The 16068-nt window shown below is 45.2% G+C and overlaps 1 protein-coding gene across 1 annotated transcript in view; it reads left to right on the forward strand.

Annotated features, from left to right (window-relative positions):
• Positions 1–16068, forward strand: part of LOC146181245 (phospholipid-transporting ATPase ABCA3-like) — a 102253-nt gene that overhangs the window by 81229 nt on the left and 4956 nt on the right. Inside the window, exons 22-25 of the mRNA XM_084575732.1 lie at positions 2431–2688; positions 8541–8694; positions 11588–11792; positions 12418–12776. Coding sequence (XP_084431858.1) covers positions 2431–2688; positions 8541–8694; positions 11588–11792; positions 12418–12776 — 976 coding nt within the window. The remainder of the gene's footprint in view (positions 1–2430; positions 2689–8540; positions 8695–11587; positions 11793–12417; positions 12777–16068) is intronic.

A 16068-nucleotide genomic window follows, 5' to 3' on the forward strand; every position in this document is an offset into this window, starting at 1 on the left:
AAAGCGCAGGATTTTTTTAAATTCTTACTTGTTATGACTTGCTGAAATTGTTTTCTCACGATAGTTATCTGGTACAAACGTGTACCTGGTGCACCGCAGTGTCAGCTCTACATGTGTGTCATCAACTTCGGCGCACCGGCGCGCGTGATCGTGGAAACCACGGGTTTGGGCCGCTATCTGGGATCCACCTCGCCAAAATATCGGCAACACTTTTAAAACCTGGTTAAAATGATGACGCAAGCACCTGCCGCAGTGGCTCAGTGGTTGAGGCGCCGGGCTACTCAACATGAGTATCTAGTTTCGATCCCAAACGGCTAAAATCTGCTCCACTATTTCTTGGCGTGAAGGCACTACAAGAGGTAATGGTCAGTCATGGGTCAGTCATAGGCTCCATCACTACCTCTCTCCTGACGTATGAACTTGAAAAATTCGTCCGGCAGGCTGCACGTTGGTACCGCTAAACCGGGCTGAGCTTGAATTTTCCGCTCGAGGTCAAGCAGATGTCGTCTCACGAAACAGCTCAGCCAAACTGAACTTCGACAAAAAAAACTTATAAAAGATTCTTAGTCGGTGTTGGTGAGCTTATATGCGCTTTGGCACTAATATATGTAGTTCAGCTGTATGTTTTTAGAAAATTGGCTAATTTTTATTGCCGCTTTATTACTAAACGCTACTACTACTAAAAAAAGAGAAGAATAAGACTGGGATAAAGTGCATTTGGCAAGCACTCGCAGATTATGACTAGCAGCTTACCGGTATCGCTCAAGAGGAAAGTATACAACAGTTGCATCTTACTTGTACTCACCCATGGGGCTGAAACGTGGAGGCTAACCAAGAGGGTTCTACTTAAGTTGAGGACAACCCAGAGGGCTATGGAACGAAAAATGGTAGGGGTAACATTAAGAGATAGGAAGCGTGCAGAGTGGGTCAGAGAGATACCTCAAGTTACTGACATTCCTGTGGAAATCAAGAAGAAGAAATGGGCATGGGCAGGACATGTAGTGCGAAGAGAGGATAACCGATGGTCGCTTAGGGTAACACTAGATTCCAAGGGAAGGAAAGCGTACCAGGGGGCGGCAGAAAGTTAGGTAGGCGGATGAGGTTAAGAAGTTCACAGAGGTCAAGTGGATGCAGCTAGCACAGAACCGGGTCAATTGGAGAAATATGGGAGAGGCCTTCAACCTGCAGTGGGTATAGTCCGGCTGATGATGATGATCATTATGATGATGATGATTATAATTATACTACTAAATATCACATTCACTGATATTAAAAGTGAAGCAGAATTCTCACATTTTTACGCATTATTTCAGCCCGCTCTCAGTATTTTCACACAGTAACCTGATGTAAGCATTTCTACGCAGAGATATGAAAATGAACTTACTCGATCCGCCACTATAAGGCCTACCTTCATTCCCAGCCAAATCCACGTGCATGCTTCAGCGAAGATTCCACCTCACAAATTATGAACTTTGAAATATGCATTCAGTATTGTTGTGAAAACTAATTAGAAAAGGAAAACAGTGTTTCCACAGACATCAAAATTACCATCTTTCAAGTCCGCTTTTGAGGAAATAATATTGCTAATTTACATCCCACATTGCGGAAATATGCGACACGAGCTGACGCGGACTCCTAAGAGAGGATCGGAAATATCTTTTGAGCTCAACTATTGCAGCCAATCGACTTAAACCGGTCGCGGAGCGCATTGCGACAAGCAGACTATTTGGGTTTTCTAGTTAGATATTCATCTTTTTTTTTTTCATTTTCGTGCTTAAACCCTCTATGCGCGTGCATTTGATGGTAATCATTTCGTTTGAATTTGTTTTCCGCATGCTCAAAATCGCTGCCGCGACTGCTGATTTCCCAGAACGGCACTTCAATATCCAATGTCGCTAAAATTAAGGATCACTTCGTCGTCATCTCATTTAGAAAGGCACAAAGTGATTAAGAAATAAGTGCAGAGAAAGTAGGAGGCAGGGGATTACGAGGGTAATGGTTCAGAAGTAACGTGAATTTGCGATTATTTAGAGCGCATTCGCAGGTGACGGCGATGAGAAAAGAGCATTAAATTGTATTGCGTTAAGACATCCTTAATTTTTACTAATATATGTACCATTTGATGACTTTCACGTAGACTTCCGCCTTCGTAGGCTTCCTAGAAAAAATAGAGTGGAAGAACCGGGCAAATATTTGCACTTCTTCTATACAATGGTTTTCAGGTACCTTTCTAGTTAACCGCAATTTTGTTGTAGTCGCGTAATGTATTGACGTTGTCACATGTTCACTGCTGAAACCCGCCTAGAAATACTGATGTAACAATACGAAAATGTTCCGTACTTTTCGTTTCAACTTGATTCTCATCCTCCAAGTAACATACAACTGTGCAAAGTTATGTGAGTGCCGAGTTTGCATTTTTTGTTTTTACAGGAATGGTGGGGTCACTTGGAGTGGAGATCCTGCAGGTGCTGGGGCACGAGACGCTATCGCAAACCAGCTCCTCTGGACTCCTTGTTTGGGGGTTTGCGTTCCGTTGGTTCCCCACCTACGCCTTAGTCCGGGGAATCATCAAGGTCATTTTGCTGTCCAGATACAACGCCATCTGCCTCACGGGCGGGAAAGTCCTCGAAGAGGCATGCCAACACGCTGTGCTTGGGGTTGACGAGCGAATATTGCGCTGTTGCGAAGGTAAGGGTCTCTTCAGTGCAAGGGTCTCTTCAAAGGGAGGCTTGCCTTTGACGGCTATGAACTGGCATCATTTTCATATTTTGATTAATCACTTTTATTAACATCCTTGTAGATGTGTACACATTTCTTCTGCCGACCTTTCTGCAGTTTTGTTAAAAGAGCCTATTGCTTCCTTTTACGGTTATGAAATCTTTCTTCCCGCAATAATGATGGCATGTGCAACAGCCGTTGTTCGACACGCTTATTCTTCGCTTCGGCGCATTAAGACATCGCATGGTGCATTTACATGGCACCCAACAAATGCTTCAAATATTAACACTACAGGCAGCAATATGTCTGCGAGACATTCAGTGTGTGAGCGCTGTATGTCGCTTCATCTTTCACACGGGTGCACGTGCTGCTTCATCTTCATCCTTCTAAGAGAGATTCATCGTCATCGCTCAGTGTGATTCGCTTCGGTGAGCATTCGGGCTTCAGGTTTCTAATAAACCTGGTTTGCCAGGCATGTCTTTAGATGTGGTGGATGTGCGTCTGAATTTCCCCGCTACCTAGTCACCTGCATCTACCTGGAGCTCCGTTCCGGCCGCCGCTTGACAGCTGCTACCATCGTTATGACCCAAGAAGGTACCGCCGATGTTTTGGGTTCTTCCCGCTCTACCCCAACTCCCCATTCTACTTGGACTGTGAGTAGCCTACAGCTCGACCCCAGACATTTGCCGGTCTACACGGCGACGACGCTGATGACTGGCTAGACAACTACGACCGCGTCAGTGCCTTCAACCAGTGGGACGGTTCCATCAAGCTTTTGAAAGTGTAATTTCACTTGACGGATGTGGCCAAAACATGGTTTAGGAACCGTAAGTCGACAATTCTAGACCGGGCCACATTCAAGAAAAAGTTACCAGATATTCTGCGCTCCTTCTGTTCGAATAGAATCCGCTAAGAAGCAGCTGGATGCTCGAGTTCGGCGCTGCGGCGAGACTTATCGATCTTATATTGAAGACGTCCTCGCACTTTGTCGGCGTATAAATGATACCATGCCAGAGGCCGAGCGGGTCCGGCACATCATTAAGGTAATTGGATTACTCGCCTTCAACGTCCTGGCCGTGATGAACCCTACCATCATCGACACCGTCATCTCGACCTGTCATCGACTGGGTGAACTTCAGTCCATCCGCCTCCAGCCTGATCAGCCTTCCTTCAGTTCTACTGAAGCCTTCGACATCTGTGTGTCTATCCGCGGACTAATTGGTGAGGAGCTTCTAGCTCAAAGTGGTTCGGGCCGCTCCGCAACTAAGCCACATTCAAATGCCGGCCTGCGCAGCATTATCAAAGTAGAGTTGGCCTCCATGACTTCCTCTCCCCTCCTCCCCCCCCCCCCCCCCCGGACGCTCCTACCACCTGCCCTGTGACTACGTACGTCCAGATCGCATCCTTGCCGCCTGCATTTGGAGCGCCTACACCACCGGTGCCTCCCAGTGCTCATGTAGCCGCATTGGCCCCACCTTGAACGGCGCCGTCATACTACCTCACCTGGCACCCAGCCCGCCCTGTTTGTTATTACTGCGGCTAACGGGGCCATATTTCCTGTTTCTGTCATCGCCAACTCCAAAATGAACGACGCGACTACGGCTCATTGGGTAGAGATTATCCTAATCGCTTATCCAGCTATAACCACCGTTCATGCCCTAATTATCCCCGACGTTCATCACCCCCTCCAGGAAGTTCCGCAGCGCAGCATGGTTACCGGCCTTCCAGACACCGTTCCATTTCGCCTTTTCGTCGCTCAACCTCGCCGCTTCACCAGGCTTCTCCGCTGCCCCACTGCTATCGGAAAACTAATCACTGCAGTTTAAGGAGGGAAAACAGCACTCTGCGGCCATCAAAAAAGACCTCCGGAACGTCCCTCCAATATGATTTTAGTTTGAGTAAAAGGTTTACATGTTGAGGCTTTGATCGACACGGGCGCTTCTATTTCGGTGGTACACGCTGACTTGTGTTCCCGTTTACGCAAAGTGAAAATACCGTAGGATGGACCTGAACTCCGTGGCGCTGATGGTGCAATCATTTGACCTTCTGTTAAGTGTATGGTGAGAGTTTTTGTTCACGGTGTCCGCCACTATGTACAATTTGCTGTGATGCCTCCTTGCGCTCACCCTATTATTTTTGGTTGGAATTTTTTGTCTGCCGCATCAGCCAGCATTTCGTGTCGTGACAGGGTCATCCATAGGAACAAGACCGATTCATCTTCTGATCAGCCCGCGCCCCAACTTCGCCTGCTTGCCGCTAGTGACTCAATTCTGCCTCCTGGATGCGAACAGCTTATCGCGCTTACTTCTACGACATTGATAACGGGGATGTGCTCATCGCGCCTTCTGATCGCCATCTAACCCGTGGAATCGCCTTACCACTGAGCTTGATTTGGGTTGATCACGGCAAAGTGGTTGTTGCTGCTTTGAACACTTCCCCCAAGCCTTTAGTGCTGACCAAAAGGACCTGTTTTCCTTGTGCCCTGGACATTCAGCCGGTGTCCCTCACCGCCCTTACCACCCCTACTTCCTCACCACCACCACCTTCCGATGCTTCTGTCTGTTCACTTCACCACCATCAATCCAGACCTCCCTGCTTCTCACTGCCAAAAATTACAGAAATTACTTCGCAAACACCAAGCATCCTTTGAAGTCACTTCTTCGACCTTGGGCTGAACTGCTGCACAGCACCGCATCATTACCCAAGGTACTTCTATTGTTAGCCGCCGCCCATAATGTGTTTCTTTATCAGAACGTAAAATTATCGAAGATAATGTAAATAACATGCTCCGACGAGACATTATTCGGCCCTCAGTCAGCCCCTGGTCAGCGCCGGTCATCTTGGTAAACAAAATGACGGGTATGGGCGTTTTTGTGCTCTCATCACCGTGCACTTAACAAAGCCAGTCGCAATCCTATGCCACGGATTGACGACTCTCCCAACTGCCTTCAGGCTGCCGAATATTTCTCAACCTTGGATCTGTGTTCCGGTTACTGGCAGATTCTGATGCACGAAGCCGACTAAGAAAGAACCGCATTCGCTACTCCCGACGGGGTTTACGAATTCAGTCATGCCTTTTGGACTTTACAATGACCCCGCTACGTTTGAGCGTATGAACATGCACCAAAGAGCTGCGCTCTAAAAGTGTAATTTCGCAAATAAATCAAGATTTTAGGACATCTCGTCAGCAGCGATGGTATTCGTCCCGACCCTGAAAAGCTTGTCGCAGTTTTGAATATTTGCGCGCCCTCAGCGGACTAAAGAACTTCGTAGTTTCCTCCGCCTATCCTCGTACTTTCGTCGTTTCATTCTCAATTTCGCTACCATTGCTGCACCACTACCCCAGCTTTTTACCGACCGCACTGCTTTCATTTGGTCCGAAGAATGCGAAGAAGAGCTTTTCTCACTCATTTCGATGACAATGCTGCCTCCGTTCTACGCACCGATGCCAGCGGCCTTAGTATCGGCGCCGTCCTTCTGCAGCGTGATATCGATTGTCGGGAGAAGGTAACTGCATTTTCAAGTCACACTCTGACACCAGCGTAACGCAACTACAGCATCACTGAGCAGGAGTGCCTTGCGTCGTTTGGGCAGTTCAGAAATTCCGCCTTTACCTCAGCGGCCGCCATTTCTCCGTAGTTACCGATCACCACGCTCTGTTGTATATCTACCCTGAATACTTTTAATGGACGCCTGGGCCGTTGGATGCTACGTCTGCAGCAACACACCTTTGACGTCCCAAATACATCCGGTCGTAAGCATCAAGATGCCGATGATCTTTCCCGTTGCCCGCATCCAGACTCCCTGGGTAGTGCTTCTTCGATACTTCCTGCGTGCACCCTCGATGCCCCAGTGTCGTCAAGGGCTCCAGACATCACTGGCCCAACTCATGCCCCTGCTTCGGTTCGCAACGCCCTTATTTCCCACATGCGAGCAGATCCATACTGCCGTTCTTTGATCGACCGTCTTATCGGTGCTTATCAGCCTCCTACCACTAGGATGCGCAGGCAACTTCAACAGTTCCGACTTGGCAACGGAGTGCTCTGCCGCTACATTTATTGTTTTGAAGGCACCCGTTGGGTTCCCGTGGTCAAGAGAGTACTTCGCTCCCATAATCTGGCGGCCCTCCACGATGATGCTACGCGTGAAAAGCCGTTTCTTTTGGCCTCGCCTTCCTTCAAGTGTGGCAAAATACGTCGTTTCTTGCCTGCCATACCAGCACCGCAAGCGGCCGACTTCATCTCCTGCTGGCTTATTACAGCCTCTACCTTGCCCTTCCACTCCTTTCGTCGCTGTCGGCATCGACTTATACGGGCTGCTTCCATTTTACACGAGGCAATCGCTGGATCGTCACCGCCGTCGACCATCTGACACGCTATGCTACAACTGGGCGAGTTGGTAACGGTTCATTTTAAACCAGTCAAAAGACGAGACACAGGAAAGAACAGAACAAGACAAGGCTGGACTAACAACTGAATATTTTGTGAAGGAAAGAGGACAACCAAGACTCGTTCTGAAATGCGTGCGCACAACCCAACAGGTGAAATGGCAGGAAAAGGAGAAGAAGAAGAAAATTCAGAGAATTTTCTAACAGAGCGAATTCCTTACAATGAAGGCTAACCGATGCCTTAGCCGCACACTTGTCCTTAGCCTTAGCAATGTTAAACGCCTCAACTAACCCTTGACAGAATTGTTTACCATTGTTGTAAACTACACCCGTGTTACTGAAATCAGGCGCTACACGTGTAATCCCGGGAGTGTTTATTGCTAAAATGTGGTAGTGCGGGCATCATGGGACATAGCACAACCTTCGTTAGCCTTTCGTTAGCCGTGAATGTATGACACCATGGAGCGGTAACGACGAATGTGTGCTGATGCGAGCGGCGCCGCTTGGCCGTACGCCGCCATGTTGCCGTAACCCAAGAGACCCAATGGCGTATATGGACGAATGTTATTTCCGGAAAATAGTGGCAGCCCCAAGCGTTAACCCAAGACCACAAGCATGAATAACGTTCTGCACATGCGCATTTCGACGCCCTAAGGTCCTTGGGGTTCCCCAAAGCTTGGGACGTCATCGTAGCCTCACCGCCACGAGAAAGGATGTCGCGCGATTGAGAGGATGGACGCTGACGAGAGACAAAGGAATTGTCGGCTCGCTTTCGAGAATGTACGCGCCTGTTCCAAATATTAAGAGCACATTTCTAAAGTTTCAAATTTCTCACGAGGTCTGTAGAAAATTTGGTCCGATTACTCGGGTCCATACTTGAGCTCACTAGCGGATTGTGGTGCTGTTGGGCACGTACTGATATTGTTTCGAAGCGTCCTTGTGCCTGACACGTCTAGATTCCGGATCAAAGTGCTTTAAGCACAAAGGGACCTGGAGATGCTGCTTCTCATGGCATCCAACGTGGCTTCATTTCTTGGCGGATCGAACACAATGGTGGTTTGAGGAGACTGTCCGTGCTCAAATAAAGAGTTAACCTTTTGAGTCTCATGTAAGAATGATAGTCTTTACGCTGCCCTATGTCCGCATTTCCAAATCACCTTCAAAATCGGCAAGAGACCCTTTAAAAGGATCGAATGCAAATGTTTTAGCTTCTGCATATTTTACAACATGTAGCATTCATAATTATAATAGAATGTGCTCCATGGCGTTTTACAAATTGCGTGACAGAAGTTAACATGAAAAGAAATTTTAGTTACAATAGCTTAGGTTCCATTTAACTTTGTGCATTTAATAACACGTTTGCCTTCGTGTGGTATCGGTGCTACTAAGTTGTCATTTTGAATTGCGACTAAAATATATCTTGGATGCTTCGCAGCACGTGTTGAAAACAAGACTGCTCGCCTTTTATACCCGCTGGAGCCATACCACGAGACAGGCTTCCACGAGGCTGTGAGCATGGTGGTGGAGGGCATCCTGTACATGATCATACTTTCACTGGTGGACTCGCAAGTTTTCTACAATTTGCGTTGGTGAGCATCTGCTATTATTGGCCAGGTAGAGATTTTTACGGTGCGGTCGATTGAGCTTTAGTAGAAATTTGGCTGTCGAAAATTTTATGTTCCTTGACAGGGAGCGTTATTATTTTTTAAGGCTGACAAATTTTGTAGCGGCCTTCGTTTCGGTTAGCAATTTAAAGACCAGTTGTGAAAAGAGAACTTCAAGGGGTATTTATTTCAAAAGAGCTATGTGAATTTTGCGAAATATATGAATGTTATCGGAGTGCAGAAAACATTATTATATTAGTTTGAAGAGAAATGGGAAAATTAACTACTTCGCTGCGTGTGCTTCAGCCTGCTGCTATATAGACTTTACGAAAAATGCCTGAGATTTTATGCTTTTGTTTTGTTTTAATACTCGTTATATATGCTTTTTTACCAGATGTTCTTTTTTTTTTACTTTAGTCGCTTGAAGTCACTGCCATCACTGGCAATGAAATCAATAACGGCATACATGCGATCACTGACATGTAAAAATCCAACTACAGACTGTCTTCAAACCAAATTTTCACTGATGTTAAAGTGCTACATGCTAGGTCGAATGCGCACACGACATCTTTTATATTACTTGGTACGTCCGACTTTACTTAGAGGTAACACCAAGCTGTGGAATGCATTAGATATCAAGGTTGTTCTGCGTGAGCCAATCCTTGGTATCTTGACACATTTACGTGAGCGAGTACAAGATAACGTCATTGCTTCCATACGCTTAATTGAGCTAGGCTTCTAAGTTTCCACGGTGTTGTAACATCCTGTTCGGTCCGTACAAACCACACAATAATTTTTTTAAACCTCTATTAATTCCCCCAAAACATCTCGCTAGTCACGAAGTTGTGAACGTTGCTTGACTTTCCTATGCAACCTCATGGCTAAAATTTGGTGGAGGTTAATGAGTGATGACTCTTATGCAAACTGCATCAACTAATGATTCACCCTAACCGCTGGACCGAAGACGATTACCAGTAAGTCGTTGCAGATGGTATGCTACCACAAAGCACACAAGAACCTGGGATTGGGCTGCGTTTAACGAGAACAGGGACAACAACACCGGAACAAATATCAACAAGTTACTCATTCTTCAGAAAAGGGCATTAAGGATAATTGCAAATGTACCCTTCGACTCTCCCTCTGCAGAGTTGTTTGACCGTTTTAAAGCAATTATAATGAATGATTTGTATAAACATCGTTTCGCCGACTCGTATCTCGTGGCCACTAAAGGAAATGCCCTTTTTTGCTGATCTCTCTAAACTCACGCCAAACTCACTGCTGTGTAACACCCGCCAACCCGAGTACAGGTATGTTCCTATACCCCGAAACAACTATTCCCTGCAGTCCTTGACATATACGCTTCCATCAATGTTCAATGATTTTGAACACCGAAAAATTAATATCACATATGTCAAAGAAATTACTTAGAAAATTTTTGTATTTGATTATGACTGTATTCTAGTGTTTCTCCGATGTCTCTCGTGCTTGACTGTCGATTTGGTGTTTGTGTATCATTTTGTGTTTTCCGACTCTCAGCTCTTTCTTTATCATGTCTGTGTATAACAATTCTGCAGTTGATTTTGTTAACCGTGTATTGTATGCAAAGCAGAATGTGTAAATCATTGTGAACTGAAGTTCAAAATATGCTAGTTTTGAACTCCTCGATGTACGCGCCGCTGCTGTCATCACTTTTAGGGGTAGCCATCACGTCAAGCTGCCGCGACCGGTAGCTTCTTGTGGCTGCTCTTTCTGCACACACGGAAAATAAAAAATGAATTTCAATTTGAATCTGAAGTATTCTGTGCTTGTGAGAAATTGGTAAAATATATATATATTGATCTGCAGAGTGGCCACGCCTGTCAGCTGTAATTAGCTGAATTCAAAATAAACCGATAAAAAATTTTACCGCTCGTTTTGCTAGTCTTAGAGGAACGGAAATGTGAGCGGTGCCATGTAGGAATTTAACAAGCTGCTGCGAAAGTGGCGATATTAGGCTAGACACTCACCGACAAATTCCTGGATTCCATGCCTTGTCGATGTGAGGCAGCGATCGACTTAAAAACCTTATGTACGAGGTACTGACGGACCTAGATAATTGTAAAATTGTTGCCTTATATTGAGCATTCTCATTACTGATGATGCGTTATGTGGGCACGGAAAGAATTTTTTTATCTCATTGGGAGCGACAAGAACTGTTGGTTTATTATTGTGATAGATCTTGATTGATGTCGTGTAAAAGCTAACATGCAACCTTCCATTTGAGGTAACGCGCAATTTTTAGACAGCCTGGAAAATTTACAGTAGTTATAGAAATATTATAATTTGAGAATTAATATGAAAATTCGCATCGATCGTTATAGGTGACACAGTAAGGAATAGAAATAACATGCATGGAGGGCACTTGAGCAGCCCCACTGCGAAGGGACATTCCTAGCATCCGCCTATTCGCTGTGCTCGACACTAAATTCCATCAGCGTTAACCATAGAACCAGTGCTTTGAAAGCGAGATGTACAGCCTGTTATTTGGGAGAAGCTGATTCCTGAAGTCGGACACTACTCATATCACGTGCAAATTTATATTTATTACCTTGTCTCTCTCTACGCATATTGGCATTCGCACGCGATGATATATTAATTTTGTATAAAGCTCTGCTCCTCTTATTAACACTAACCTTCCAATTTATAGGCTTTGTTCAATGCGAACATCGTCATTCTTGCTACAATTTCTGACTGCGTTATGAAAATGTTATTGTCTTATGAAAAATTCTTTTTTGATATGTAGTTGAGGAACACATAATCAGATGTCTTAGTTTTTGCAGTTACGGAAGGAACATCTGCTTCAAACGATGTTCAACAAATTTGTTCCTTTGACGGGCAGGTACGTTGTTCGCCGCTTTCTTGGTGACGAGACACCCGACAATTCGCCCGAGCAGCAGCGAGGTCCCAGACTCGTGGTCATGTCCATGGACCCCGAAGTTCAGCGGGAAGTGAGCTTAGTCAACCAGGTATGTAGAGTCAAGGCCTTCAAAGATGTCTCCATGGCCATCCGCAACATTCAAAAGTCCATCGGCTTTATTAATCAGGTAAGAAAATATGCTATTATGGGTAGTTATGCCTGACAGTCATGTTTTCATATTGACCGTGTTTGTGAGTTGGCTTGGAGCTGTAAGGGTATACCTCAGACCTCTTTTAATGGGAGCAGGAAAATAGCGCAGTGTGCTCACAGGTATCACAAAAATAAATTGATATGCTATTGTGACATTAAGCTACTTTAAAATTCTTTTTGCGTGTCTTTGAAAATTGGTGTTGGCTGAGTATATGTCTATCTCTCAAGTCGACACTTTTCTGCAACTAAAGCAATCACTCAGATTGTTGCATGGGAAGTATTCTGAGATTTGTTATATCATTACAATGTTTATTCCACTTATTTTTCCTGCATGTGGTATATTTTAGTATCGGTCCTCACAACGGTATCTATTACCGCAGCTTGTACTAACTACCCTTAATCTATCACAAACCAATGTATTCGCCCATTCATGTTAAAGGCTGCTCTGTCATCCGTTTATTCCTTCGAACTGACTACACCCAGAGCCAGTTCCTGACCTTAACCGAGCTTGAGGACCAACTTACCCTTACGTTCAACTTTTTTGCAGACACTAAGCCGAAATTAGGGAAACAGACACGTTTTTCTCTCCGCTGCGCTCACAGGTTAAACTCTTGGATGGCGTAAGCATTCTGCTCAACCGTGGCGAGTGCATCGGCGTTGTGGGCATCAACAATTCTGGCAAAAGCACTCTCCTGGAGACCCTTGTAGGTCTCCAGGTACCTACGGGAGGTGGAGCCCACACTGCGCAACAGTCCCTGGGCGTGAACATGAGCAGCTGGCTCGAGGGTATCGGGTACACACCAGATGGCATCTCTGAGACAGACTTGCCACCACTCACTGTGGGTGAATGGCTGGACCTAATTGCCAGGCTGAGAGGCGTGCTCTGGAGGCGCCAGGCAGTGCTCGGGGCCTTGTCTCTGGTGGGCAGACTCAGAGAAGACCAGATGATCAACAAATGCAGGTGCGTTGATCAACGCTCTCTTTTTATAACGCTCTCAGTTCTTCGCCGTGCAGAATCCCCCAAAATCAAACCTGTATAAATTCACAACACAAATAGTTTGCTAAGGAGCTTATTGGGTACCAGGTCACTAGAGAATTGAAGGAAGCGAGCGGGTGCACGCTTCGGCCCGAGCTTTTCTTCCCCGTATTCTTTCTACGTCCTCCCTTACTGATTTAGGCTACTCCTCTCCAATAACAAAAAATACTGGTATACTACAGCATTTGCACCTTGACTGCAGACACTACTGAGGCCTGCTTAGGGTCTTAATAATTCAGAAGAGTGTCACCTCCTAAGGCTACAAATTGTCATTTAATAATCCAGCAACGCTTCACACCATTGAGCCCCAATCTTTTTCAGCTCAGTGCAACTTTTGCGGCCAGAACGCAAACTTCTACCATATGGTAGGGCTTCCCAGCAAGACAACAGTCTAGAGAAATAAATCAGCTAACTTGGGAGGGCTGGGAAGCGGCCTTGTCTAGCTCGGACCTAGAAAAACAACGAGACCCTCGTCGAAAGAGCACGGACGGTGGCTTTTACCAATGGTGTCCCGGTCTAGGGATCCGATCAGCCTTCCCTTAACCTAAGTCCTAAACCTTAGTCAATAAACGTTTTCATCGTCATCATCATCTGTTGAGAGTAAATAACCTCTTATCAGAACGCATCAAACTACAGGTTTCTCTCCCTCCAAGCCAAAACCAGAATAATAATACGCAAGCCGTTGAATCTCAGCGTTCACTACGCTATACTACTGAACCAAAGTGTTCAGTTTCGAACCCAGCGTCTCAGTCGCGCTACCCTATCTCATCCGCGCGCTGTGAGATATCAGTGCTCGTTAATGATACCTAGATGATCAAAATTAGTCTAAGAGCCTCCACTACTGTTTTTATCTCAACTATAGTTGCTTCGAAATTCTAAAAGTTTCATAACTTAAGAACAAACAAAACGTAATGAGTTCATGTTTCATTTCCGAGTAATATTTAAGATGCACATGTAGTATTTTCTGTAACAAACTTGTTCAATCACCTTGCGTCTTGCGTCCTTCTGCGAAATCAATTTACCAGAACCCAGGTGTTCGTCACAGAAAGTGGTTTGGCTAAACGATAGGTAGCTTCGGAAGCAAAAAAATACATTCAACGGCATTTTTAGTTTACATTGGCCATTTATTGACTCCTTCCTCACTAGCTATAAGCGCTAAGTTAGGCTATATAATTGTTTGTATCTCAATATGAAAAATTTCATTGAATTCCAGGTAACTTACAGAACAGAAAGCGAGTTCTATAAGTCAATTGAATCAGACTTGAATCATTTACCTACTGCTTAATCAGCACTCAAAGCCCAAGACAAGGCTTGTAATTACTGCATTTCGTACAGAGCTTTGGGCGTTTTTGTTGAGCGCTGGTATTAATAAACCCTTGCATCAATGTGAACAATGCGTTTCCGACAAGAAGTCAGCTTCAGGCAGCGACATAATAGATGTGCATCGGTAGCTCGTTTTCAAAATAGGTCAGTTAAGTAACTTGAAATTAAAGTAAAATATGTTAGTACGCGCCAGCAACAGGCGATGTAGTTCTAGAAACCAGTGCTTCTCTTTTTTTTTTCTTCAAATTATTGCTATGGCGTCTGTACATCTTCGTGGCCTCAAGCGTCGACATGATGTTTGTGAGATCAGTGGATTGCTGTAGCCTTGTGTCTGAGTTGCGGCGTACTGCTTTCCTAATGAGGTTACTTTTACTTCCTACTCTTCTAAAGTCAATAGCATGCCTGTCTCGAATGATACTGTTTTATTTTTATGCAGCACTTCCGTGCGCTTGCGTCTAAATGATTAGTTTTGATGACAGCAGCACCCTGGCATCTATGCTTGGTGTTTGAGAAATGAGTAAATAACATGCTGAATTATTCATTACTTGACGGAAGAAGACATATTTTTAAAGGCCTTGAAAATGTTGCCTGTAAATTGCAATTTGTGCTTATTCTATTCTTTTATCACTCAGCATATTTACTTTGTCCAACACAACAGTAACATTTTATGAAAACTCACTTCTAGGACTTAAAAATAAATGAAAAAAGGTTTACATATTCGAGAACTGCATGGTTTTGTTTGTTGGTGGGGTTTAACATCCCAATGTGGCTCAGGCTATGAAAGACGCGATATTGGAGCGCTGCAGAATTCTTTAGCGTGCACTGATATCACACAGCATGTGGGCACCTTGCTTTATGCCACCATCGAAAAGCGCTACACTACTCTGCCCAAGTATGCGGGATCGAATCCCGCCGCGGCCGGAATTCCATCCCGCATACTTGGGGACAGTAGTCGAGCGCCGCAACCACTGCACCACCACGGCATGCTGCTTCGAAAACTAGTTTGCTATGTAATTTAAATCTCTAATAATTGTCACGCGCCTGTTCAAAATCGCGATATGTCAAGCTCTAGAAACAGTCATTTTATCGGATCCATAAATTTGAAATAACTTTAATTTGATTAATTAGCAAACAAATCTAATAAAATATGAAGGCCCATTAGGGCATGCCAAATTGTCAGAAGACATTGAATTCAAGACAAATAATACGATAGGGGATATTTTTAGTTGGTGGTCAATTATAAGTAATGAAGCATTCGTTGAGATAATCCCTTAGAGTGTACAATACCACCAGATGGTGTCGGTGAGTCTGGCCCCATAACCTACGAAATTAGAGTCCAGTGCCCTGCGGCTGACCTACAGTGATGGCTGTTCAATCTTCTATGTTCTTAGGCATTTATGTGGAGTGTCGCCTATCCTTGACACTGTTTCCCAACGCCACCCTCGCTCATAACGGTGATTCGAACGCACTCCATAACCAAGAAGGAGGCGTCCGTGTGCTGTGCGATGTCAGAGCACGCTAAAGATCCCCAGGTGGTCGAAATTACTCCGTAGCCCTCCACTACGGCTCCTGTTTCTCACTTTACACTTTCACTCCCACCTTCCTCCCTTCCCTTACGGCGCGGTTCAGGTGTCCACAGAAAGCAAGCGAGACAGTAACTGCGCCTTTCCCTTCCTATAAATCAATCAATCATAACCAAGAAGGCCGCATAGAACCTAACGGGGAGGGTAGGAGTTGTGAACAACGTTCTTACTGAAATCTATGACGTCAAGGCTACCAGTCACTAGCTCTGCTGATCAGCGAGCAAATGTAGAGAATCTGAGGGGGCTCGTTAAAAGATAACATACAAAAACAGCCAACAGCCACTGAGGCCAAGGAGAGGCACTCTGAAATA

This window comes from Amblyomma maculatum, chromosome 8, assembly GCF_055883805.1.
Source record: "Amblyomma maculatum isolate TAMU_Amacu chromosome 8, ASM5588380v1, whole genome shotgun sequence".
In the NCBI taxonomy this organism is placed as follows: Eukaryota; Metazoa; Arthropoda; class Arachnida; order Ixodida; family Ixodidae; genus Amblyomma; species Amblyomma maculatum.